The following is a 26,740-nucleotide window of genomic DNA, read 5'->3' as shown; positions in this document are numbered from 1 at the left end:
TAGCTGAAATGTGTTTGTCAATTGCCCCATATTAAATAATAAGACTGTTTAACTGTGAGCGCTGGTACTTTATCTTGTTACACAGGTTAACCTGCATGCCTTGACAGCTGATGAAACGCTGCCTGTTGTGATGGCTCAAGACACATTCCCACTATGTTTCACTGACAGCACAGATGACCCGATACATTGTTATCATTAGAGAGTGGTGGGTTGCTGACCCAAAACTAATATAAAGATGCCCAAATATAGAAAAACTGGCCTTTATTTAGTCTTTTTACATATGGCTTTAGCTTTTCTTTTATTACAAACAGGTTTTACAAAAGGTTCTGAAGACTTCCAATTCAACCACAGGTGGAAAATCGTGGAGAGGTTGATGACACTGCAATGGTACATCTACGATCAGAGGCTTCCACACGGCTCCAGCCACAAAGCAGTCACAGATAGTAAAAACAGCAAGGAAACAGTTGTTGACACACCGCAGTACAATGTCAGACAAGGGACAAACCAGATGGACCAAGTCAATGAAATGTAGTCACACATTATAATGCAAAAATACAGAGCAGACATAATTCCCTTTTCTGCACATAATGATGCTCATGTCTCATTTATGTCACAAATGTTCACAATCTACTGAGCCAAAACCACTGACGTGAAATAAATGTCTGATCTCTGCACTCCTCTTGCCATCGTCAGTGCTCGCTGCGCCATCACGGCTCACAAAGGTCAGAGCAAAATAAAAGACTGCAAAGCAAAGGCCAGTTCAACTTAATGGCCCAGTGCTGAGTGACCTGATGCATGTTGACCGTTTTCACTCTCTACACCTTTAAAAACTCCAGCTGTTAGCCACCCCAACATCAATTTTCTAAACATGATCAGTATTTTCTACATGTCTAATTACTACAATACAGCTCCTTCAGTTATTTGATTCAGTAGAATTAGAAGACAGAATCAAAGTATCAAATGCATACTTAAAAATCATTAACACCGCATCACAATAGATTGCACTGCATCTAGGTTCAGTTTTCAATGATCCACCGATTGACACTCGACGTGTATAAAAGTTGTTTTCATTTTCCAGACAGGTTTTAAGGTAAGTTCGCCACGAAGACCTTAGTTCATAGTTCTTGTCACAAAAGGTGTTGCATAAACAGGATATGAAGTCTTTTGCATACAGAGATCTGCAGAGTGGACCCGATCTCATGTCTCTCTCCTTGCCTTCTTCTTCTTTGCTGGTTTGGGCGCTTGGCTCTCCTCAGGTTTTTCTGTGGAAACACAAAGAGGGAGATGGAGATTAGTCATACAACTCTAAGCATGTGATTCATTGTTTACATCTGTTTCACAGCAGGAACCTGACATGGGTTAGTGCTAAGAACAGATATCATGATTGTAACTGGGTGGAAGCCTTAATATAAATGTTGGGTAGTGTGACGAGCGTCTGCTACGTGTGTTCTTCTGCTGACATGACAGTTGATAATGTGATGCACTGGTAACAAATAAATTCACCTTTAAAAATGTAATAAGCCTGCTCTCAGCACATAAGCAGAGGTCAGAGAGCTGTCATATGGAAGAGAGTTATATTCTCAGAGATCAGGTTCAATGAGAAATGGGAGAATAATCACTACACATATGCAAGCTTATAGATATTCAAGTTGTACCAGTCAGCAATATCACCCACTGTGTTCCTATAGTTTGTTACTGCATTCACCACAGAAACGTTAAAAACAAATGTAACTAGATATAAAGAAAGCTGGTTGGAAGCTAGAATCCTCAGATAACCCTCAGGCCAGAGTCACTAACCAACATAACTCTGAAACCAACACATCTAGTGACAATGAGGGGCAGTCAGCCATGTGATATCTTGTTAAACGCATGATAAATTACTGCTAGTTTAAGCAGCAGACTTTTCTCTGACTGCCTTGCATGAAAAAGAAAACCATGGGAGAACCACTATCAATCCCACAAGGCAACAATTACAACTGTATTTGTAACTGTAACTTTACCGGCTAAATAACACATTCACCACTTCTGCTGCTGGCCTGGAGTTTCAGTGAGTAGAAAATAATCATAGTTTAAATATCAATTACTATCTTAGTCAGCAAAGTAATGATTAGTTTCTGCCATATGGTTCAGTGCTGTGGTCAGGCAGCTTTTTTCAGCTGACCGTCTAAGGTGCTCACTTTGTTGGACTGGAGCAGGAAGGCTGTTCTGCTTGGCAGTGGGCTCTCCATCAGTGGGCTTCTGTGGCACTTGTGTGGCGGGGGGTTTTGGGGATATGTTGTCCTTCACTGGTCCTTCCACTCTCGCCTAAAGGGAAAAGCAAAACAATTATCACTGCAGTAAACACAAACATCAAACCAGTTAAAAAAAAAAAAAAAGAAACAAGTCAGCTGCACAATAAATGCTAAAATACTGCACAAGGAAGCTGTATTCTTCCATGATTAAACTAGACTAATGTTTGACTGAACAGGAGGAGGTCTGTGGTTTATGAAGAGAAATACATTTTAGATGACAAGCTCTTGTGTTAAATGTTAGCCCCACTGACCTCGACAGCAGCTGTTTTGACAGGCTGGATGGCAGCAACGTTCTCCTGACCAGGTGGCTGCTTCTTCACTGAGGCTGCAGGTGCTGCCTCCTTCTCCGGCTCCTCGCCCTTCACAGGACACAAGCTGAGTTTACATCTGTCTCATGACTTTGAGATCAACTCTAGAAATGTCAAAGACTAAAATATGCAGTAGGTGGACTTCTAACACATGGAACAAGAGAATAGAGAAACGTGTGCGTGTGTGTGTTTTTTTGTCTCTAGCGGTTACCTGGCCTGTTGCTCCTCCCTCCTCTGCAGCCTTCTTCTTCTTTTTCTTCTTCTTTTTAGTTTTAGCTGCTCCGTCAGAAACAGTCTCTCCCTTGTCCTTTTCATCCTCATCATTATCCTGAGGAACACAGAAGTATAAAGTATGACTCAGACAGAAAGCAGGACCAGAGTCAAAGTTTTAACAATTCAGAATAACAGAACTTCTTACTTGGTGCCATCTGGTGGTAATGTAAAAAATAGCAATGGAGGAGCACTGTCTGCTATGAAGGGAGTCTAATAAGCACATGGTCCTGAGAGGTGTCTAATCTGCCACCATTAATGGACTGTGTGGGTGTGTCATGGGTTCGCAGAGGTTTTCATATTCTTAATTAAAGAACAAAACAACAAAAATGCCTGAGTCACTACAATAAGCAGCAGAGCGTCACAGGAAGAACCAGGACAGCTGCCCTGGGGCCTGAGCACTGAGGAGTCATCAATTACTAGGCTGTTATTTTTAAAACTTCCAGGTAACTCCTATAATGCTTATTTTTGCCTCAAGCCTGGATGTATTAACGGCAGCTCTGATCAGCAGATTAACCTTGGCGGGCTCAGGGAGCGGCTGCTCCTGAGCAGGAGGGGCCTCAGGAGTGGGCTCTTCGTAGTTGCCCCAGGCTTCAGAGGGGGCATTCCAGTCAGAGCTGGGGTCAGCTGAACCACCATCTGAAAAATCACCACCAGAAAATAGAGGTGTAAAGTTGTGTCGTGATTATCAAGTTTCATAAACACTACATAATAATAAAAATAATTTTTTTAAAAAGAGAAAGAGGTCCTTACTGAGTCCAGACCACTCATCATCCACTCTGGGCTGTTTTAGCCAGGGAAGATCGCTCACAGGGTGGGGCTCTACAAGACACAAGAGACAGTGACTAAACCTGCCAGGCACATGCTTTGGGAAACTGTGCCATCTAGTGGTGAGAGGCTCATCACATCACCAGTTTACCGTATACTTACCAGCAGAACCAACTCCCAGCCCAGCAAAATTCAGTTTCAGCTCTGCTGTGGGCACAGCCCTTTCAATCACAGTCCACGAATCTGAAACACAGTTTTATAACAGTGACTAGGAAAAAGAATCTAATGTGGATCAGTCACATGTGCCCGGTACCTGATCCTTTGAGTAAGGTTAATATTGGCATCAATGTATTAATAACATAAGATAGTCCTATTAATTCTGCAGTGGGGAAATGTCCAGTGTTACGGCAACAAAGCTGACAGTACAAAAGAAATGTAAAATTAAAATATCAAATACTGAAAAACTTACTAAAGATGAATAATATAGTATAAACATAGATCCTAAAAATATGTCACAAAAATAGCAGCATGTAAGGATGGTGTATGTTAATTATTGCACATGGTGAGTTTGTCAATTCTGTGTGTGTGTGTGTGTGTGTGTGGTCTACTGAGTGTTTGTTACACAGTCTGACAGCAGCTGGAAGGAAAGACCTATGTAACCCTACCTCTGACACTGCAGCTGACTCAGACGTTACCAGGCATTAATTGCTTCATGAGATGCCATAAACTTTTAAAGTCTTACACTAACATCTGTAGGGTTCAGCAGCTAAGCAGATTAGTAGTAGAGATAACATTTTTTACCATCGATCTCTGCTCTCCACATCGACACTGGCTCTCTGCTGTTTGTCCAGGGGCCTGACTTCGGAGCAACGCTGCGAGCAGGAACCTTGACTGGCATGTCAGTCACACCAGCAGTCCCTGCTGCCACCTCTCTGCTGTTAACTAAAACCAAGGGAGAAACACTTGGTTCTCGGGCAGAATAAACACAGTTCAGGTTGGCAACACTCAATAAATAATAAAGTTTTATATGGCACTTATCAAAATCAAATGAAACACAAATGAGTGATGTGAAATATTTAAATAAGATTATTCAAAGGCTTTGTGAAAGAAATTTGTTTTTTAAGAAGCGATTTAAAAGAAGATACAGATTTTTTTTCAAGTCTTCATCAGGCAGTTTGTTCCAGAGTTGTGCTCTAACAGGACCTCTGTCTGAGGTCCTCAACTACATGCAGGTTGATAAGGGGCAATTAATTCAGAAATAGTCTGGGGTCATGGAGTGCTTTAAAAGGATCTTATATCCGATTCTGTAATGGACTGGTAGCCAATGTAGAGACCTTAAGAGGGGAGTGATATGACCTCTTTTCTTAGGTTGTGTGAGTATTCTGGCTCCTGCATGTTATACGATTTGATGTCCGTGAATTGTTTTCTGATTTATGTCAGTGAGGAGACGCTTACAGGAATATAATGGAGTGGAAATTAGAGCATGTATGATGGTTTCTGTGACTCAGACATGAACAGATTTTGGAAAAGTTTCTTAAATGGTAGAAGCCGGATGGCATCTTACTGACGCGAGTCTCAAAATGAATCAACATCTAACACCGGAGTTCCCCATGATGCATGTGAACTTTTGATTTACTATACACAAAGATGAGATGTCAGTACTTCAGCTGTTTTCCTGAACTGGTAATCACACAAAGGCTGGAGCATTTTCTGCTGAGAATTACCTTGAGACACGACAGCCTCCACCTTCTCTGCCTTCACTTTGGTGGATTCCCCTGGGAATGAAGGATGAGAAGGTCAATATATGCCAAGAACACAATCCACAAGAGAGAAGAGCGCACACACACTTCAAGGAAAACTCACTCGAGTCTCAGTTTAATTCCCTTAATGCTTGTTTTTATAGTCTGTCCTGTCAACAAGAGACTGCATAAATACAACAACAGCCTATACAGATCTCTCTCTAGATGCCAAATTAAGCTGTTTATCCAGGATGGTCCAGAGATTTTGTGCCTTGTGCGCATGTATACACTAAAAACACACAAGACAGTTGCAAACTCCGTCCATCTTCTCAATAGAAGCAAATCACAAATTAAATGAAAATATACACAATTTAGCAACAGAGCCACCACCTTTTTTCTTCTTCTGGTTTGCAGGTGCAGGGGCTGCAGAGGCCTTGGGCTGCTCTGGGGGATTGTTCACGGGTGTGTCCCCTCCACCAGGACTGGCTGAGCCATCACTAGAACTTTTGTCCTTCTTGCGTTGTTCACGTCTCTCCTTGTTGCTGACCTTGGTCTCCCATGTGCCTGAAAAGTAACATTGCAGGGAATTAATTTCAAAACACTGGAAGGGTTCACTGTGGGATTAGCAACAAAATGTGGTATGGATTAGGCAGGATGAAGGAATAGATGCAGAGACTGTTCAAACACACATCAAATATATTTAGCTAAGGAAAGGGCTTCAGGGTGGTCCTAATCTCCCAGCCTGAGACAGGTGGAATAAATCGACCTTTAACCAACGCTACATTCAATTTTATTACAAAATTAGTGCAGAAGTTGGTTGTTTGCTATGTGGAGAAATGCCCTAGTTACTGAAAATGGTCATTTAATATAAAAGAAAAATGAGTCAAAATAGACCTCAAATAACTGGGATTATACTCCGACATCACTTTGACCAAAACAACTTAATTATGATGTGATTCATAAAATTATTTCACCTTCTTCTGGTTCTTTGCCATCTGTAGTCACTGTCTTGGTCTCCTTTACAGCCTGTTTGGCCTTCTTCTTGGACTTCTTTCCCTAGAAAACGATACATAGTGAGCATAATGCAGAAATGAAAGCCAATGTATCTGGAAAAAAAAGCACTTGTGGTCGTGAAACTGGGTTTAATTAAATAGGGGAAGGGCAACAGCGGAGACCCTGTGCAGCACAAATTACTTCACCTCCAGGAACAGCAACTGGGCAAGCGACCCCATGCTCACTGAACCATGGACAGTCAATCAAATCAGCATGCTCCAGCCGCATCTATTTATAAGTGAAACTACACCCAAGACTCTCTAAATCAGTTACATGCCCCCTTTTGAAAGCACCATTTCAATCTCTTGGTGTCTGCACAATGATATATTCTGATTCCTGAATCCTTAGGACAACAGTTTATGGTTTATTTTGTGGTATCCAGATGGCAGTGGGCATTAGGTGAAAGGCTGCACCTTATACTGTTCTAAGCCAAGAGCAATCCTCCAGGATTTTGCTGCATCTTAAAAAGTGTAACCCAATACTGGCAGCTGGCCTGGCAACATCATAGCAGGGTGACAGTGAGAAAACGTGGCGTTTCCTTAACTGCGTTTCATTGAAGGGGTGGTCAAAAAAAAATGACACAACCTCAAGCCATTGCGTTTAAGTGCAACCATTTACAAACACAACCAGGGAACATGCAACACAATGGACACATGCAGATGTTTAGGTCAAATCGCCGGTTTGTGTTGAATCTGTTGCCATATGTCTTTGGTACAGCAAATTACCTCCTTTTCAGCCTTGACTTCTGGTGGCAGCGGCTGGTGATGTGGCACTATCTCCTCCGACACGATGGCTTCTTCCTGTGGTTCAGCAACAGCTCTACCATTTGGCTGAGCTTTCTAGAAATGTGAAGATAAAATGTAGAGGGTCGTTACAATATCCAGCTATGTTACAGTCAATTTATTTAACGCCACCATTAGCTGGCATAGCCAACTTGGACACCAGCCTGAGGTAGAAGTATGCAAGCTAGCTTCAGTTGTCAATGAGATGCTAGCATGACAGCTAGCCTTGCTATCTGTGCGGTTACCAAGCTAGGACAGGGTGTAGACTGGTTTCGTTTGCGTACCTTTTCTGCTTTCTTCTTCTTTTTCTTCGGTTCTTCGGATTTGACAGGTTTACTGACACCGCGCTTTATCTCAACGCCGTCGTCTACAGGGCTCACAGTGGGTCGCTTCTTGAAAAGAGTCCGGCAGACTGAGGCCCACAGAGCGACCATCAGCACCAGCCCGGTGCATGCCGCTAAGAGGATCACCCATGGCGGAATAAGCTCAGGCTTCAGTCCCAAATCCACGCCGAACTCGGACCGCAGTAGCTGCAGGCCTTTGGACAACAGTTCATTCAGACGATTTGTAAGCAGCTTGACCTGCTGAGAGGCCGCGTCCTGCCACTGCTCCATTTGCATTGATTTTCAAACAACAGACAGATTAGTCACGCTTTGCTTGCCGCTATTAGCTGCGCTAGCCTGCAGTGCTAGCTAAAAATAACGGAACGATTTCGACATGATGGAAAACAATATATTCACCCCGTCCTCCACCAGCGACATCGGCCTTGTCAGACAGCTAGCTAGTTAAATCCTATAAAGGCTGCAGTTCTTAACTCAGTTCACTAACTAGCCAGCAAGCTAGCTGATATCATAGTAAAGTGATATGCCACCGTTAGCTGACCACCACAATGCATCTACTGTGACCGCCAGTGGGGCAGGTTCACCTCATATGGCTGCGTCTGACTGGAGGAGAAACGCTGCCTTCGCTGTCGGTTGTAAATCTGAGTTTCGAGCTTGTACGTCGCTACTGCGTATTGTAGCAGTCTATGATTAATCTCCCCAAAAAACTATTTAAACACGGCGTTTTAATTTCATACCTAAAGCTTCTTTGAAGACAACATATTTACTGTGTTTTCAGCGACAGATTTAAAGGGACTATGCTCAATATATAGCAGTGATTTTATTTTCCTATATTTGTTGTTCTACATTTCTTATCAGTTGTTGCAAACGGTTGTAAAGGTGCCATTAGCCTCATAATTAATTATTTATTATATATTTTTATTAATGTATAATAAATAATAAACTTCATTTACCGAGTTAACAAAATTTCGTTTTTCACAAATAGTTGTTAAGGCAACTAAAACGGGCCGTGACAGCTCCAATGATGGGCGGGGCAACGATTTCTCCCATTCTGATTGGCCAAAAACCTCGGTTCAAAAAATGTTCCAATCTCCAAAAAATGACTGATAGATTGCTCTATATTGTCAACTGCTTTGTCAAACAAGTACATTGTCAGACATTTATTTCAGACATTTTTGCTCTGCAAGACTTTTGTTCTCCATTTTATTGTTTTGTTTATATAGTTTAAATACACAAACTTCCTTGCTCCACAAATCCATTGCAAAATTGCACAAACACAATAATCAAAATACTATTAATAATAATTGTACAGTAGCTATTACCCAGGTGCCTGTAAAAAGCCAGGATAGATTAAAGATGGAATTACTCTATCAGGTGTGTGGCAGGTTGAAATTAGCCTTATAAACCTCAAGTTCAAGACATTCAATAAGAACTGACAAGCTTATACTTGTATTATATTTCTGAGAGTGTACACAGCTTCTATTTCATTATTTATTGCACTTAATCTTGATTCCAAAATGACTTGTGTTTCGATATAAAGGGGTGAAATAGATTTGGCCAAGATATTTGGTGAGATTCCCTAGATATTCTGTGATTTTATTCACAACATAAATAAAACCATGGAGTCAAGGATTTTCATTACAGCACAACCCTCACAAACTGATAAAAAAAAAAAAAAAAAAAAAAAAAAAGACTGGACAACTTATTTGCATCCAAGTTTATTTTGAAATTCCCTACTCCCCCTGTACAAGAAAAAAAGGACTTTCCACAAAGGCAGCAGTGAACTGTCAGTGATAGTACTTTTCTAGGGAAGGAAAAAACTTATAATCACAGTGTGTCTTCTTTTCTTCTTTTAAATATTTCTACTGCTGTCATCTTTGGCTGGGGTTCGGCAGACAGCTTTCTGTCAAACCAAATTCCTGGGAAGCAAAGGTTTAAGCCAATAGAGCAGAGCTGTGGGCTTTACATTTTACAGTGCCAATGCAGGAATGTTCTGGACTGTATACCTCTTCTTCATTAACACAAAAGAAAGAAAGCAATAAAAATTGAAATAAAAATAACAAGCTGTTTGTGTTCACAACACAAACAAATATTACCGCCCGGGGAGATAACGACAGTATGTCGAATTTCATAAAATTGTATAGACAAAAAATAAATCTACAAAAATGGAGCTAGGTAAATATTACACAACAGTAAACATGTTTTTTTTCCTTTTTTAAACTCTTCTGTCAAACCTCTACACAAAACCAAAATTCTTGGTCTTAATGGCTAGCAGGAGTTTCTGTTTGAGTATCTGTTTTGAAGAATAGAGTGGCACGTAGAGACGTGAAATGCAAGTATTGGCTGTGGGGAGGTGCTGGTCATCTGGAGGCCGGATGGTGATGGATGGCATCGGCTGGAAGCCTTCCTCACTGGCTGGAAGAGACGGGCTAGACGTCCAGAAGTACACCTGATGAGGAGGAAAATAATTAGTCACATTAGTCACTGCTGTATTTGATTTTAGAAAAACTTTGTAATGATTAAGTCCTCTAGTGTTGTGATGAGGAGGATAAAATGGCCAATGAGGGAGGCTTTGAATAAATTACCCATATCATTATGATCTTGGTTTTAGGTGTTCAAGGTTGTCAGGTTGTCTCTAAAGGATGTAACTCTACTACTTGTCCTTTCATGACCATGTTCCCACTCCATCTCATTCATGTCATCATATTGAGTATATTTTACTATATATAATAAGGTTGGAGCCCATATAAAGATTTTCAATTAATTTCTATCCTCAGTCTTTAGCACTCACAATAAATGTATGCTTGTAAGTGACACTGAGAGCAAAGGAGAGGAAGACAAAGCTTGCAGAAGAAAGTATGACATGAGAAATGAAACCGAGAACTGAAACATACAAACTTAACATACAAACTACTCCTGCACTGCTCTCAATTTTCATATTTTGAATGTAAAGCTACAACAGGTGCAACAGGTCTTGTGTACGATGACTGTGCATTTACATGTTGCCAGTGTGCCTGGAATTGAAGCGGTAAAGTCTTAAAACCCTGGTAGTGGCCCCTCATAGCCACCAAACCCATTGGTGTTCAACTGGGTTGAGATCTGGAGACAGCGAACGCCATAGCAGATGATTCACATCCTTTTCATTCTCTTCAAATCATTCAGTGACTCTTCGTACTCTGTGGATGGCCGCATTGTCACCCTCGTTTCACCTTTAATTTGGCAACCAATCTATATATTTACAATGAAGAACAGACTTACCAGATCTTGCCTCTCCGTCATGCTCATCTTCTCCACTATGGACCAAAACCAGCGTTTAAACTGCAGTAGTTTGTCTGCATTTTCCCCTGTTGGACAAAGAACAAGTCTTTGCTCACTTTATTGGATCGAAAATCATTTATTACTGAGGAAACACTGGAAACAGATAAGACAGGAAAATGGATAGACACAAACAGAGCAGAGACGACCCAGACAGAGCAGCCATACCAGATTCATCATTGAAGGAGGTGAAGCTGATGAGCATCTGGACGTTGACTTCTCCACAGCCGTTGACCAGCAGCCTGAAGTCCTCAGCCGTCAGGTCCTCCAGGGCGTTCTTAGGAAGTACATCCAGCAAACCCTTCCTCATCGCCTAACAGACACAACCCAGGATCAGAGCTCAGACACATTTTGGCAAAACACTTACTCAGAAAAAAACAGACAGACTTTGAGTTGAAGTTTGGTGTTTTACTTACATGGAGAGGCTGCTCCGCCACCACCAGCATTCTGTGCTCTGCATACTTCCTCACATACTCGTACACGTTGAGGGGAGTTACTGGCATGTTAACCCCACCTGACAGAAGCTCCACCTGAACCAGAAGAACAACAAACATATTTATCACTAATTCTTCCTGTGTGTGGCACTTAGAGTATTGAGATTCTACTTTCAAAATCTGAACCTCAAGAGGTTCATTTACCATATCAATGCTCTGTGATGCATACAATGTATACAATGGCAAAAGAAAAACAAGGCAATCACTGAGATGCATCATGGGTCATATTGTTTTCAATGAGTCTGAATTTGTAGTGACAGGTTAAAGAAAGGTCACAGAAATAAAAGTAATTTACAGTAATTTTACAGTAATCTGTATAAACAGTTACTGTGTTCTCTGTGCCACGCACCATGTGCTGGATCATGGTTTAAGCTTAAAATTCTACCTTTTAAAATGATTACTGCTCAGGTCAACACACCCCACTAGCAAAATTTTAATGCAGTCCTTTCTTTAGTCTGAACAACCCAGGCTGAGCAGGAATTTGTTGACATTTCCTGCTAACATGTATAATTGGTGACACAATGACAGTGTAGTCCATTACCTGTCCAGCCCCTTCCTCTTTGCAGAGGTCGATGGCGAAGGCCAAGTCCATGGCAGCAAATACTGCATCTGCTTCACCAGCTTGCGAATGGCGGATCAGCTGCCGCAGGCTTTCGTACATGACTGGGTCAAAGAATGCGAAGTCATGCCAGTTCACCTGCAAGAACAAAGAGAAGTACGTTTGGCAACTTCAGTCTGAAAAGAACCAACATCGTGGAGCAGGGCCCACCTACAGGTGCAAAATCTGATATAAATACAGATTTTCTCTCACCTTCCTCCCAAGCAGCACTTTGATGACATGTCTGTTCAACGTGATGGGACACAGTTCATTCTGCAGCAGACACAACCCCAGTATTCTGGAAAAATAAAATAAAATATTCAGCTTTTTGTTTCCTGTTTAATTGAAGCTTTAATATATTTACCCCAACTTTCTCTACTACTTCATTGTTATGTCAGAACGACAGTTCGTTACCTGCCAATGTTGCGAAAGCAGTTGAGTCTGGCCTCTGTGTTCTTGCCGGGCCGAGGGGAGTAGAAGCCTCGTTTGCCAGGTTGGTAGAAGAGAGGAGCGTTGTCGTCCCCATCGTCCGGGTCGTCCAGCTCCATGTCCACCACGCTGCGGGTTGAACCGTGACGCTTACGGTTCTCCTGCTGCTACAACCACGCAAGGAAGAAGAGGATAGGGCTGTGTTAAGAATGGCAGGGCTGTGTTGTGCCAAAGTATTCATTGTGACTTTACATCTCAGGTATTAAAAAAAAAAAAAAAAAAAAAAAAGGATGAGTATGCCAAATAAATCCTTAAGCCCAAACTTGAAAATGTGCAGGCGTATTGACAGTTAGCTAGATCAGGACCAAGAGTTTTAGAGTGAATCCCATAGATGAACTAATATTCAGATAAAGATAGCTCCCTCTCTTGGGTATACTACAGAGATATCGTCAAAGACTGCTGATAGAGTTATTTTAAATGAGAGCATATAGCTTATTCAGAAATTATTATAAACCATTATAAAGTATCAAGCTACCGATAGAAATATTTTACTTTTTTATGGCAGGCTAATGATCATCACTGAAAAGTCTCTCGTATGTCAATGGGGGAGAACCTCATTAATTACACACCAACATCACTCGTGGTCTAATCACATTGACTGCTCACGTGTAATTTAACAGTGATCAAAGTGTGGAAACAGTGGGGACATTGTGGAGTTAAATGTAGAACAAAATCACAGCAGCAAAAGGCAGGAACCCAGATAAAATGAGACTTATGTCCATGAATCGATTGCCCCCATTGACCACTAAGCCAGTCAATCATGGTTTGAATCTTCTACTCACTTTGCCTTTATTCTATGTATGAGCACAAGATATCATTACCAGGATTAACAAATCAATCCTCAAGCTGCTTTCAAAGAACCAAATTAGCTGGATGAGAACTAACAGAGTAATTTTGTTACCAGCATGTTGGCCTGAATTATTTAAACCACATTTGAAGAACAGGCCCCAGATGTTTCAGGATGTAACTAACAAGGCTAGACATTAATGCTGGGACATTACAAGAGAGAGAGATATTGAGTTTACTTGTGTTTTCTCCGGAGTCTCCAGGAGACCCAGGTCCAATATACTGTCAGCACCATTTTCCCTGGAAGGAAAACAAACAGGAGAATTTAGTTTGTCAAACTGCAGTGTGGGATCTTCAAGTCTTTCTGTTAACTGTTCAAGTAACACCCCTCATAGTGCATGCATTTACCAGTACTTCATATATATATTTCACTATGGAGAAAAGAACTAATAATGGCTGCTGTTTTTCATCATCTACGACTGTGTGACTGATTAGGTTATTTCACCTTCCATGTGCAATGAGAAGCTCCATAGCCTCTTCAACTCTGGCTCTGAGAGAATCCTCACTGGCCAGCAGCAGCAGCAGCTGTGCAGGGGACAGCTCCAGCAACATGCCTGTGATTTTACTGGCAAACGCCTGAGGAGACAAACACACAGCTGGTCAAAGCCCAGTTCAGGAAACATACTAAATCCAAGTATTCAACAGAACGCAAACCTCTGAGCAGGCCTGCCAATACACAAATCAAGTCTCAAGCAAATCTGCCTGTTAGTTGTTGAGAAAATCAGTGTTGGAAACAGAGCTTTAACAGATGCAGATGTTTTATTACCGGTTGCATTGCGTGAACACGTGGGTATAGCCTTTCCCCCAGGGCTTGTCTGTGTGCAGGCAGAGGGTCGGGCTCATCACTGGGGTTGCCCTCTGATGAAGGCCTGAAAGGTCTCGTATCTATGGACAGCTGCCTCCTGGAGTCCCTGTACAAGACAGACACACAGGTTTGCCTCACATAGCACACACTATTTTGGTTCATTATAAGAAAGTAATGCATTAACACTGAAGTTTACCTGTCTCTGTCTCTCCGAGATCCTGCTCGAAGCCCTCCACTTCTCCTCTCTCTTTCTCGGTCTCTGTTCCTCAAACGCTGCATTAGATCTACACAGATCCACACCAAACAGAGCAAGTTAAATTTTCAGTGCCAGTTTTATCGTAAAGAATATCTTCTTTACTCATACAATAACTGCATTCAGCATGACTGAATGTAACAATGAAATCAAGTTCCATAATGCAGTATAGTTTCTATGTATTGTCATACTTGAATTGTAATCGTGATGACACGTACTGCTGGCCTGCATGCCCTTGCTGACACTCTGAACACAGTCCAGGTTGGGCAGCTTATCGTTGGAGAGGAGGGCCAGGGCGATGGCCGTGTAGAAGCTGCGGGCCACGCCGCTGCCCTCGCCCGGCTCGTCTTTGAAGGTGACCTTCACCCGGTGTACAGCCATGGGTGTAGTCGTGCAGCGCCTGCCAAAGTGTGTGTTTAGCTGACGCATGGTCTGCTGTATTAGCTGGTCTCTATCCCGGTCCACCTCCAGGGCCAGGTCACGGGACTGCAGGTTCCTCAGCTTCTCCATCTCCCGACGGAACTTTGATTCTTTTACCTCAAAACCACCGAGCTCTGTGAGGATCTGGGTTAAAAAAGAAGACACAAATTGTTTCAAGCTTCATCATCCCCTAAAACACCATTGTAAATTAAAACTTCATTATGCAAAACGTTTTGTTTTTTTTTACTAACTAATACTACTTACTTACTAATAAAATAACTCCTTGTAATGTAAGAGTTTCTTGACTCGGAAAAGACCCATGCTTCAGTTTGACAGTCACTCTGGTTTTAATTGCACCAAGATAAAACTGTAGGCCACCACTTTCCACTTACAAGCTCACACATGCTCAAGCTATGGCAGACCAACAGAATAAAAACACTGGTAAATGTTGGACATTCATTCCAAAGGTAATGAGAGAGGAATGAACCATTTTACTGCTGGGTATGCATATAATGTTAGCCAGGCGTTACTGACTGGTAATGTAGATCTGTAGATTTGTAGGAGTCATTTTCTGCAGCTCAACCACCAAAAACCTTAATAAAGCTTAATTCAGTATTTATGAACTTTGTGACTTTAAGTTTGAAAATTTGAAAAACATTTATTAGAGTGTAAAAGGAGGGATAATGTAGAGACTTTTACATGTATTAAAAAAAAAAAAAAAAAAAAAAAAGAGATGAAAACGTACTGATCCGGGCTCAGCTCCCACATCTTCCATGAAGACACGACCAAAGAGCTCCAGTGACAGACGCCAGCGGCCCAGCAGCATGTCATGTGAGATCATCATCCCCATGAAACTGCAGTGAGGTCTGGAGAGAGGACACAACATTTTGATATTTTCAAATCCATTTTAATCGTATATAAGAAATAATATTATGTTAAAACAATATTACATCATACTGGAGATATCACTTTACAATTGTCATTTAAAACAGACCCTGACACAACATTTTCCTTGACAATTCAATTTACAATTATTCATCTCTGAGGACAATTTCTGCAGCAACCTCAACTAAGCTTAAGACAACATCCACACTGATACGTTTGAGTTGTAAAATGCATGACTTCTACAACATTTACACCTGGTGTTCACACAACTCCAGATTTTCAAACCCCTAAAACTGAGACTATTTTAAACGCTGCTGACTTCGTTTTAGTTTGCAAACTCCGGGGCTGTGGTGAAATGTGGAGGGGCAAAAATGGAGACTTTAGGAAACGATGCAGATATTCACGTTCACTCCCTGATGAAGTCTTGTCAGCAGTGATGAATGCAACATGGATAATGAATTATGGGCATTGCTGACCTTGCTGGCTTTGCTAGGAGCTGTTTACAATTTAGCATTTTAACACTACAACTGCCTTTGCTGTTCCCCGTCTGTCTACTCTACAGTAGACAGTCTGCTTCCTGTTAACACCGGCATGTGCATGCCCAGTGTTTGTCAAGGATCATGTGATATGGTGTTAGTATGGACAGAGATTATTTCTGATACAGAGCTAAAGGCTATCATCCTTTTAAAATGAAAATGCAGCCTTGGGTGCAGAGCAGATGCTTACCTGAATGATGGGAGGGGTGGTCCATCGCTCTCAGTGAGGCCAATCTCTGCAAGCAGGCTGCTCTTGAGCTGGGCAGCGAGGTCATGGGGGGAAGGGCCTGGTTTTGAAGCCTCCAGCTCCTGCTCTGCCAGTGACTGGTTCTCAGAGCTCCGCTGGCCAGTTTCCATACTCATCACATTCTTCAGGTTGGCTGAGTAAGACATCTTAGTGGGCAGGATCTGTTTTAATGGGGTTCAGAGTAGTTCTTCAGTAAATTGAACAGATGTGCATCTTGAGATGATGACAGTGTGATGATGAAAGAATGGAAACATGGAAATGGGACACAGAACGCAGGCTATGTTCCAATATCCATACTGAAATGACCATGTAAGCAAACAGACTATCCAACATTCCCATTATTATTTGCTATCTATCATTTCCTATGCCCTCAAAAGCAGTGGAAATAATAAATAGAAAATTATGACGTTGGGATAGTTTGGATAGATTTCTGTTAAAAATGCAGTGACTTCAACATTTCAATGGTGCTCATTATGTGTGGATATTAGTACACAGCTGCCAGAGTGTTTGTTCAGTGAAGAGGGGTGGTATACCTGAGAGGGGGAGGGTAGAGAGGAGCCCATGTTTACCTCCAGGCAGTTCCTGTCCATGCTTGCCTCAGCCAGGCCTTTGGTTGCCATGTAGGAGGACGAGTACAAGCCCTGAGAGGGACGACCAAACAGATCCTCCTTCCTGGCATTAGGCTGTGAGAGAGGTAGTAGTGTTGAAAGGAAAGGAAGTAAAGGTTAGCCATTATATAATATCTTACTTTCAGTTTAGTGACCGTGTCTAGTATGTTGGTGTGGTGCCTGTCACTTCAAGCCACTGCTGCTGCTTGTATCACAAGTGAACAAGTGTTCATGTCTTTGCTGCCAAAACACATCCTCTCCACAACAAATCCTGTCCTCTGCTTCCTTGTGACAGAAACAAACTAGAAACTGTTCAAACAACAGCTCAAACAAACATGGCAAAGAACTTGAAGGTGCTTCGGCACTCAGGTTTCCATGTGTTTTGTACATCCTTGCTACACTGGCATGTGGATAAACCCTCATGCAATCTAATCAACGCACCAGCTATGGCCAAAGCTAAGATTATACGGGCAAAAGGTGAATCCCTACCTTGGGACAGAGTGTTCGATAAATACCCTTCATCCCATCATGCATACTTTGCGATTATGGGCTAACAATTCCCTAGCCAGCAGTACGACTTTCAAGACATCAGCAACATTACAGCATTCTGTGATATGCAAGTAAAATGTCGACTTTAACTCTTTCTTTAACTCTTTCCACATTAGCTTTGTTAGGAGGATCCTGTGGATGACACAGAGACACCAGGTCTGACCTGCAGCAGGTGGGGCTGGTCTGCCAGTGGAATTGCCTCAGCCAAGGGAACATCGAAGGGATTGGGTGGGATGCAGCCCAGGAAGGTCATAGAGTCAGAGCGACGGAAGAAGGGGTGGTTCTGACCCGTTTCAGCTGGTACCGGGTCTTCATCTTTGTCCTGCAGAGTTGAACCTGAGAAAAAGCAGAAACAAGGCGACTTTCAGCTCAGAAACACTAAATTATAAGTTGGCAGTGGAAGGACAGGAAATCAGTGTTAATAGTAATCAATATTAAATGTTGCCTGACAAACTGCCCATCCTCTATTGCTGTTTTCAGGATGGGCAGTTTGAATATTATTCAGTAATTATCTGACTTACTTTGATTTGTGTCCTCATCATTCTCGTGTTCAGAATCTTCATTGTCCAAACCCAGCTCCAAGATCTCTCGATTCCTACAAGTATGGATAACAAATACAGTTTAAACTACAGGTACACATACAGACATTTTAAGCAATTGGTAATCGAATGTCCAACCAACCATTGTTGTTGGTTGGGCATTTTCTTTGTCAGGCACGATACCAGACAAAATAATCAAGACACCTCAGTAGATTAAGTGCAATGAAATACATAAACAGTAGTGAAAATGTGGCTCCAGAGAATTGTTCAGTGGCAATCGCATATAATTCCATATAGGTAACTCAATGATCTAGTGGCACATCATTAAATCCATTAATCAAGAAATGGCAGTTGCAACAGCGATTGTAGGATTTTGTTGCTTCTTGGTTATACTCAAACCAGAGTTACACTTCTCCTGAAGTAAATTTTCAGTTCATGAATATAAAAACAGCATATCTCCTCATTTTCTCCATTTACCTCTTTCTATCTATCTGTGGGGTGTCCAGTGTGGTCTGCTGGTTCATGGCCTTAATCCAGTAGATGAGAGCCTGGAAGACGTAGGCCACGTGCTTCAGCGAGCACACGTCCAGCACAGGAAGCACGTCAGAATGCTCATCATTGTGGGAGCGCATCAGTGATAAGGCGTAGTTCAGGAAATCGCCTCGTGCTGACATCATGCCCTGGCGAGCTGTCAGCAGAGTGGCTGCTCTCCTGGAACAAATACAGGACACATGCAGAACAAGTGAGAACATTGCACAAATATGAAGCTGACTAGCTCTGCAGAGCAAACAACACGATGGGAAAGATTGGATTAGGACTGTAAAAATTTGACTTCCTAATATCTTGTGGTTTCCTCACAGAATACAGTCTACTTTAACATGTGTCAAGGCTCTACAGGGGTTCCAAAAAGACTCACCTAACTAGGTAGTTTATATAATAGTTACAGAGGCTAATTGTTTTCTCTGCCGCCGAATAAGGTTTCTTGTTGGGAACAAGTGGTGGTCATTGTTACTTGACAAGAGCTTCAGCCATCGTTGCGTTTACAAGGCAAGAGGTTATAAAACGCCCTCTGAGCAGCGCTTTGTCTTCAAGGCAGATTGGAGGCTAAAGGCAGTCACGATCGGAGAGGGACAAGATGGGTCAGGGCCAGCTGGTTAGTGTGCTAACTTCAGTAGCAGACGTGAAACAGACCAGAGTTAACACTGGCGTTGCTTTTGACAGCTCTTGATGAGTACATGAATGAAGTTTGATGCTGAACTTAGGACATTTCTTCTAGACTGGTAAGTAAACAGCTGTTAATGCTAATGTGCTAACCTACAAATAGCTTCTTAAAACAAATCAATCAGCTAATTGAACTAAGTCCTGTGGAACAGAAGTATTACAAATATGAACTGAACAAGTAAAGCAAGGTTTATTTCTTTTACCTGCGTCCTTCCAGGGTGCGGAGGCTGGCCTCCTCTCGAGCAGTCATGCGTTCCCTGCGAGCCGAGTGCTGAGAGGCATGGAGTGGGTGACTGGGGTGACCAGGGTCTCCAGCAGATGAGAGGGCTGAGCCATATCTCAACTGGGCCTCAGTGGAATCCATGATGGACACCATCCAGTTCCAGGTGGGAATCAGCTTCTCTTCAACATAGTTCTGTATCAACAAACAGTTACTTATTCAATTAATTGGGATCCGATTTTTATTAAACTAATGATCACAGAGTCACTGTTGTCTGCTGCCAGGTATCACGTGGTTTAATATTAAGTAACGATGGGAACTGGCAGTGACCTCCTGATATGATGATTCTGAAGGTGCAGAGTTGATATGTGTTGTAATTCCTTCAGATATTCTGATGCTGTGACATTTTTATTACCAGCCAATTCAAAATAGTCAAATGATATGTCTTCAAATTTTTTGTGTTAGATTGCAGTGTGTGGTCAAAAATATATGAACCAACTCTGATAAAAATCCTAATATTCTGCCTCTGACCTCTATAAATGTGTAGCCAAATATATCAGGAAAAAAACATTAAACCTTTAACAATATTAAACATTCATATGCTGAGGTTTGTGACTATTTTCATATTTTAACAGCAAAATTATAAAATAGTGTACATTTTACAGCAGTATTTTGGTGCCTTGGTGGAGGAGTGGAGTTCACTTAGATCACCACAGGATGGTGCTGTTTCTTACCTGCAGGCTGACTGCATCCTGGTAGGTGAGCTTCACAGCAGCAGGGTACTGTGAGTAGACTAGGTGGTTGTACTTGGGAATTAGACTCATGAGGTCTGAGATCTGCCTGATGACAATGCTGTAGGCCCGGGCCAGGCTGCTGGCAGACGTCAGATAACTGCTGGAGTTGCTGGCCTCCAGCGCCGCTGCTGCTGCAGCGGCACTGGAGCTGATTGCGCTGGAGCGACGCAGGTTAGTGGGGTCAATATATATCAGGCCTGTGGAGCTTGCTGTGAGGAAGACAAACATCATAATGGGCATAATTAATATACACCATTTCTTTAACGTTAGTCTGGTGAAAGAAACAAACATTTAAAAATAAGACAGCAGAAACAGACAAAGCTTTACTGACCAGCTGGTGTGGAGGAACTGGAGGGGGCACTACCAGTAGCCCTCTGGCTGGGGGTGTTTCTTACAGCCCACTGCATGGAACGAGGAGCCTGAGCCGCACTGTTGGCATGTGAGGCGCTAGTTGTTCTTTCCAGTGGTTCATCTAAAAGGAACGTTTCCTGGTCGACATCGTCGCTCTGACTGCTGCTGCTGTCAGAGTCACTGGAGTCATTGGACTGGGAGTCATCCTCTGAAAAGAAGGCAGGGACACTGCTGGCACCTTCAGAGAGGAGGGGGAGGAGGAGAAGGGATGAGGGAAAAAGACAAGGGAGACAAGTTTAATGGCTTGAGTATTCACCTCGTCTCTCCTTTTCTCTCTCTCTTTTGTCTTTCACATCAGATTTTTCCAGGCAGGAGTGAGGGTTAGTGAATCACACCACTACAAGCCCAAACAACACTAACATGATGGTGAATACACTGAGGCTTCAAGTCAAAACAACAGCTGCTCTCTGTCGATTAACTTGTGCTAAATAATATATGACTTAATCTTCCACATCATAAGGAATTTCATCAGAGAGATAGAACAGCAATATTTCAATTGTACTGAATATTCTACAAGAACATTATTAGTAGGAACTACACATTTTAGACAACCAAGGAGAAAAAAAAACACCCACACCATTTGGAAAAGCTACAAGTAGATTAGTTTGTTATTGAGATGAAAAAACGAGACTAAGCTTGTGATGAGGGACAGTATTAGTTCAAAATGACACAAAATGACACAGTCACAGTGAAATGTGAGAAGGGGACGAACTGAAGGAACTCTCAGCAGGAAACTGTGTATGCAACTTTGCAAATTCACTCTTGCCCTGACATCTGTATATGCATTGAAGTAAAGAGGAGCTCATACCAAAAATAGGAAATGCCAAGGACACCCTACTGCCTGCAAATGAAATACATTGGGTATTCAGCCAGGGACCATTTTGTCTGCTGTATCATTAGCTCTCCAACCATAAATCCCCACAACCCAAAATGCCTGTTAAGCACTAGTGACTCTGTAAGAACTGAATTAGTCCGTAACTCAAGGAAAAAAAACACAGTGCAGCAAGACAGAAATCCGATTTCTACTTGGTAAGCAGTTGGAGCCTTACAAACATTTGCAAAGATTTCAGTTAAAGGAGGTCAATAAGATAGATGGCTGCATTTCCACAAAAAAAAACAACAAAAAAAACAAAAACAAACAGGAGCAGTACTTTGAAACTGAAGAGAATGTTTCATGAACGATTTAAATGAAAATCTAAAATTAAATCTTAACTAAAAGATTAAAAACAGCTGTTGACCAACCTGCTTCAGAGCCGGCCGTTGCTGCCGTGACAACACTCCTGCGGCCGCTGGCGTTATCCTGATTACTGTGGTTACTTTCACTGTCGCTCTCTGTCTCGGCAGCTGCCAGCAGATCAAGCTCCATGTCACTTCCTGAAACCAGAAACAAAGACAAACAGATTCTTTGCTCATTGTTGGCTGGGTTTTGAGGTTCAAATAATTATTTGTCAAACTAAATTAAATTCACTGTCACTAATTTCCTTCCACTCATAAAAAGCAGAATGTATCCCACCATCCTCATCGTGTTCATCATGCTGCCCTTCTGCCTCAGCATTTTCCTCTCCTTGTTCCTCTTGGTCGTCATGATGGTCTTCCTCCCCTGCTACTCCCTCTACAACTTCAACCTGAAACACAAACAATCAGATCCTTAAACTTTGAAGCAAGACAGAATACAGATGCAATCTAAACCAATAATGTAATAAAGAATGATCTAAATGAAGCATAAACATTTTTATCAAGATGTAATCTTGCAATTTAAATAAACCGTTTGAGTTCTAGGTGATACTCTACATACTTGGAAACTTCATCACCAACATGCTATGAATCCCTTGCCTACAAAGCTCATTATGGCCTTAATGATTTTATAATGAGGCCCCCCACCTCTTCCACATCTGCTGATACGATGTCATCCTGCTCCTCGTCTCTCCCTCTGACAGGCTGAGACTGGCTGCTGCGTCGAGGCTGGGGGTTCCTGATGATATAAGAGGCAGCTGTCTGGCTGGAGCTGGAAAAAATGAAGCACAAACCCAGAAGTCTTTATTTGTAGTGAATAAGAAAAATCAAGCATCCTCTTTACCTTTAGATTCTTCTCTCCAATAAAAATTACTGAATGTTTCAATGATGTTAATAACCTCAAGTAATTTTTCTACTTCAGCGCATTAACATGGGCTCTTAACCAACTCACTGATTCCATACAGGCATGTTGTAGTCACCCATAATTCAGTGCTCTAAAATGACTAGACAGGAAAAGGAAGAAACTAAAACCAACCAACCTGCTGGACTGGTCAGGTGAGGGTCTTGGAGGCAGAGGTTCAACGGAGAAGAGCTCCTCGCTTCCCTGAACAGCATCAATGCTGGTGCTGGCCAAAGTGAAAGGAGCTGTAGGTCTTGCGATGCCCATTCGCACTGGAACAATCAGCGACTCTGCTACGTTGCACAGCTCCTCCACAGCGTAGGGTAAGAGAGCCTGAAATACCCGCCGACATTTCCCAATGGGCTGGGGGATGAAGTTGCTACGTGGAGGAAAGGCAGAGATGACAGAATCAGTGTTTGTAACAATTCAAAAGATGAGAAGATGCCTCAAACTATGTCATTAATCAATTACACATAAGTCCTAGAGCCTTTGTCCAAAACTGTATATGAAAATCTTAATGTTGTATGTTCTTACTTTTTCTTCTTGGAAGAAGCCATCTCCACGCTGAGGATGACAAACACCCGGGCTACAGAGCGAAGGAACCTCCTGGTGACGTTGACTGCCTCCTCTCTCCGGCCAGGAGTGTACTTGTTCTGCAGCTCCTTCACCAGTGTGCCCAGTAAAGTGTCTATGAACTATTGCAACAAAAGAAAAACCCCCATTGGTTGACCAAAATACTTCCAAATATAAGGGTGTTGTAATGGCACAGAAAACAGATAATTACAGGTAACATTTAGGTGTAAGCTTTACTGGGGACTGGAGATTTTATTTAGCATTGTGTGCACACTTGAAGTGTAATAAACTGAGAAACCAAAGGAACAAAACAGGAGAGAGAAACAAAGAGCATGAGGAAAGACTAATTGGACTTACAGTGATGTCAGGAGCACACTTGACAATGAGGCAGTGGGTGAAACAGTCAAGGCGAATGGTGCCACTCTGCTGGTTCAAGTAGACCTGCTCCTCAGGCAGGAGGTGGGCGATTCTGCTGCTGGCACTGAGGCTACGAAAGACAAAAATACAAATCTCTAAATATTGTCTGTTACAGAGTAATACTCTGTTCTGCACAGTGTGGACATGATACATTAGGCTGTAACTACATCACAGACACATTTGGATGATACCAATCATTTAATTAGGTCAGTATCAGCGCCTTTAAATTATACTGGCGCAGCAGCAAAGTGTCCTCAAAGACATCTGTGGATAAACTAACTGTGATATTGTTTCTGAAGAGATAAATTGCTGTTGAGGTTTTTGTGTATCATTTTTCAGTTCTTTAAGCAACACAAACTAAGAACAAGTCTTTCAAGCTTTTACTCTTAGCTATTGCCAACCAAATCCTAATGCAGGGTGTGCTGTTGGCTGTGATACTCACGGGTCTTTATTCTCCTGAGAACCAAACATGATCATAGACTTGAGGGCATTCCAGTCCTGCAGAACCCTCTCCAGAGCCAGCTGAGCAAAGCGGGGAGGTTCTAGATCATGGTCTGGCATATCAGAGTCTGAAAGAGAGGACAGAAGAAGAATGTTTTCACACACCAGATGCCTTCTGGAGATTATGTCTTAGAAAGCCACAGCCTTGAGCTCAGTCAGAAAATGATCTCAAATGAATGTTTTTAATATGTATGTTTGTTTGTACTGATGGTTAAATTGATGGAATGAGATGGTGAACCTACCTTCTGCATTAGCAGCCTTGCGGTTCCTGTCTTCTCTGATGCGTGGTGGTCTGTACTGACAGTGCTCAACACTCTGCCTGGCAACAGTCTGCACCAGGAACAATAATATATGTTCCCCCCTGCAGATGGAAACAAGAATCAGTCAGAAATATCACATATACCTCACAATATATGAATTATCTTCTTCTTCTTCTAAATAGAAGCGCACCAAGATAATACAGTTCACGTAATTTAACCTCAAAACTCTCAGTTACTTGCCAATTATAAAGCACAAAAGAAAGCACACTACCCTATGTGAAGTCGAGATGATATAGACGAGCACAGAAGAGCACGGGTCTTACCTGCTGTTAGGTGTTGTGACCAGGTTAGTGGCTGTCAGTAACCTGTACAGCAGATCGAGACGAGCAGCCTTCTGGCCGGCGATCAGTGTTTTACACTTACATTTCTCCCAGCAGTCACAGTATGCTGTGGGAGAGGTCCTCTTCAGCCTGGGAAATAACAGGGGCACATTTATGATTAGAAATGTGGCCTAGTTTAAATGCAGGTGGTGAAAAGCAACGGTGAGAAAGACTGAAACCTTTACAAAGATTAAATCAGGTCACACTCATAACTAGGACTTACTTGCAGTCATGTCCTTTGTGACACACCCTCGCACACTCAGTACAGCAGCAGAGGGACTCCAGCAGACCGCAGGTACGACACTCAAAGATATCCTAAATACAAAGTCACATCAGTGTGTTAACTCTCAAGAGAACATTATGTATTGAAAAGCTTCAAAAAAACAAAACTGTCTTCAAAATGAGTGAGGTTCCACTTGTGCAGCAGAGGAAGGAACACTGCCTGAAGCTGTGGAAGTTGGCCTAACATGTGAAATATATTCATGCTCTCTGCTTTGTTGCCTGCTGGCAATAGTTTATTCTGCTGCTTACACTTAGTGAGCAGCAATAATTAATTACAAAAGGCCACATCTTACTTTTTTAGGGCTAGTTGGTTGTCAGTTACGCAATTGTCTCTCTAAAACAATAATATATTGAATGAAATTCCCATCACTAATTGACCCCCGTGTACATGGCCTAAGCAAAGTCTACAACACTTGACATTTTCAAATGACGAGTGCTTTCTCTTAACTCTTCAGTGTAATGATGTGTAATGCTATCCTCATGGGCTGACCTGGTTAATGTGCTCCGCTCCAGTCCAAGTGAAACTGCAGGTGTCATTGCAGCAAAGAACATACAGGGGCGAATCATCTGGATTGGTCCCCGAGGGGCAAATCATTTCCATGAACACAGAATCTGCATCCTCCTTCTCTGTAATGCCCGGGTCACCCACTGTGCACAACATTGGAGGAGCAAAAGGAAACAGAGAAATGTGAGTTACAACATGATAGTTGGCTGTTGTAAGCGGTGAAGCAAAATAGGTCAGGATTCACATAACTCATGGATAAGATCCAACGTTCCAGCTGTTACCTAATCAGTTAAAATTACATCACATTCACTATAACTACGCTGCTTTCTCAGAACTTATTCACTGAAGTGGCGGCTGGTTGGTCACGCAAACTTCATTTCTTTCCTTCTCCCCCCACAATATAACACATGAACTGAGTATATGTACACAATACAAGGCTTTTAAGTAAAGTCTCCCTTCAAAAACCAACCATCTTACAGCAGTGTGCAAAAAAAGCCATTAACCCACCCTTGGCCATTTTCTGTGCAGCCTCCAGAACAGTGATGGCTGCTGGGTAAGCTCTCCCACTGACAGCAAGCATGAACGGGGTCATTCCACGGGCATCCCTGTTGAATAACCACAACAACAATGTGCAAGAGCACTTTAGAGGAAAAGGAGCAGATCAGGACGATCTAATGTACAATAACGTGTGGAATATTCATAAATATGCTTATACAGAAATAAAGACTCGTACTTTGCAGAGAGCAGCTCCCGTAGGTGTGGCCTCAGAACAACACTGTCACACATCAGCTTTAGGATAAGGTGGGCGTTGGCCTTTCTGTCTTTAGATTCAACCACAGATGGCTCAGTGGATGGCCCTGTTCATATAGAGAACACAATGATTAATAAGTAATTTACATTGATAAC

General features: G+C 42.2%; 2 protein-coding genes across 10 annotated transcripts in view; both read right to left on the bottom strand.

Moving 5' to 3' along the window:
• Positions 1-244: 244 nt before the first annotated feature.
• LOC139613005 (protein LYRIC-like) lies at positions 245-8,139 on the bottom strand. 2 transcript variants are annotated; one of them, XM_071469244.1, is made up of 13 exons: positions 7,496-8,139; positions 7,155-7,268; positions 6,351-6,432; positions 5,767-5,940; positions 5,362-5,412; positions 4,439-4,579; positions 3,800-3,880; positions 3,623-3,691; positions 3,363-3,508; positions 2,811-2,927; positions 2,543-2,650; positions 2,178-2,304; positions 245-1,262 (listed from the first exon to the last, which is right to left on the bottom strand). In XM_071469244.1, exons 1-13 carry the CDS (start codon positions 7,829-7,831, stop codon positions 1,198-1,200), a joined length of 1,611 nt encoding a protein of 536 aa, XP_071325345.1. In that variant the 5' UTR covers positions 7,832-8,139; the 3' UTR covers positions 245-1,197. The 2 variants fall into 2 exon arrangements, with proteins under 2 accessions (XP_071325345.1, XP_071325346.1); XM_071469245.1 differs by having other exon boundaries at positions 3,387-3,508; positions 7,496-8,138.
• A 1,115-nt stretch (positions 8,140-9,254) lies between these two features.
• Positions 9,255-26,740, bottom strand: part of ubr5 (ubiquitin protein ligase E3 component n-recognin 5) — a 33,031-nt gene continuing 15,545 nt past the window's right edge. For 3 of the 8 annotated variants that reach the window (XM_071469230.1, XM_071469232.1, XM_071469237.1), the window contains 34 exons: positions 26,568-26,691; positions 26,342-26,439; positions 25,820-25,977; positions 25,271-25,362; positions 24,991-25,137; positions 24,650-24,768; positions 24,349-24,475; positions 23,847-23,976; positions 23,451-23,611; positions 23,056-23,295; positions 22,664-22,787; positions 22,296-22,407; positions 22,025-22,156; positions 20,703-20,960; positions 20,312-20,580; positions 19,561-19,772; positions 18,614-18,847; positions 18,119-18,192; positions 17,761-17,933; positions 16,974-17,123; positions 16,384-16,601; positions 15,518-15,638; positions 14,544-14,916; positions 14,296-14,383; positions 14,061-14,205; positions 13,740-13,870; positions 13,474-13,534; positions 12,374-12,555; positions 12,173-12,257; positions 11,903-12,058; positions 11,284-11,397; positions 11,036-11,180; positions 10,811-10,896; positions 9,255-10,001 (listed from right to left, as the gene is read on the bottom strand). In XM_071469230.1, coding sequence (XP_071325331.1) covers positions 9,789-10,001; positions 10,811-10,896; positions 11,036-11,180; positions 11,284-11,397; positions 11,903-12,058; positions 12,173-12,257; positions 12,374-12,555; positions 13,474-13,534; positions 13,740-13,870; positions 14,061-14,205; positions 14,296-14,383; positions 14,544-14,916; positions 15,518-15,638; positions 16,384-16,601; positions 16,974-17,123; positions 17,761-17,933; positions 18,119-18,192; positions 18,614-18,847; positions 19,561-19,772; positions 20,312-20,580; positions 20,703-20,960; positions 22,025-22,156; positions 22,296-22,407; positions 22,664-22,787; positions 23,056-23,295; positions 23,451-23,611; positions 23,847-23,976; positions 24,349-24,475; positions 24,650-24,768; positions 24,991-25,137; positions 25,271-25,362; positions 25,820-25,977; positions 26,342-26,439; positions 26,568-26,691 — 5,252 coding nt within the window. In that variant the 3' untranslated portion in view covers positions 9,255-9,788. The remainder of the gene's footprint in view (positions 10,002-10,810; positions 10,897-11,035; positions 11,181-11,283; positions 11,398-11,902; positions 12,059-12,172; positions 12,258-12,373; positions 12,556-13,473; positions 13,535-13,739; positions 13,871-14,060; positions 14,206-14,295; positions 14,384-14,543; positions 14,917-15,517; positions 15,639-16,383; positions 16,602-16,973; positions 17,124-17,760; positions 17,934-18,118; positions 18,193-18,613; positions 18,848-19,560; positions 19,773-20,311; positions 20,581-20,702; positions 20,961-22,024; positions 22,157-22,295; positions 22,408-22,663; positions 22,788-23,055; positions 23,296-23,450; positions 23,612-23,846; positions 23,977-24,348; positions 24,476-24,649; positions 24,769-24,990; positions 25,138-25,270; positions 25,363-25,819; positions 25,978-26,341; positions 26,440-26,567; positions 26,692-26,740) is intronic. The other 5 variants (XM_071469231.1, XM_071469233.1, XM_071469234.1 and 2 more) reach the window with 5 other exon arrangements.

The sequence above is a fragment of the Trachinotus anak genome, unplaced genomic scaffold (assembly GCF_046630095.1).
Source record: "Trachinotus anak isolate AG129_WGS33_773 ecotype Australia unplaced genomic scaffold, CSIRO_AGI_Tana_v1 ptg000032l, whole genome shotgun sequence".
NCBI lineage: Eukaryota > Metazoa > Chordata > Actinopteri > Carangiformes > Carangidae > Trachinotus > Trachinotus anak.
This window is presented reverse-complemented; position numbering and strand designations above follow the sequence as displayed.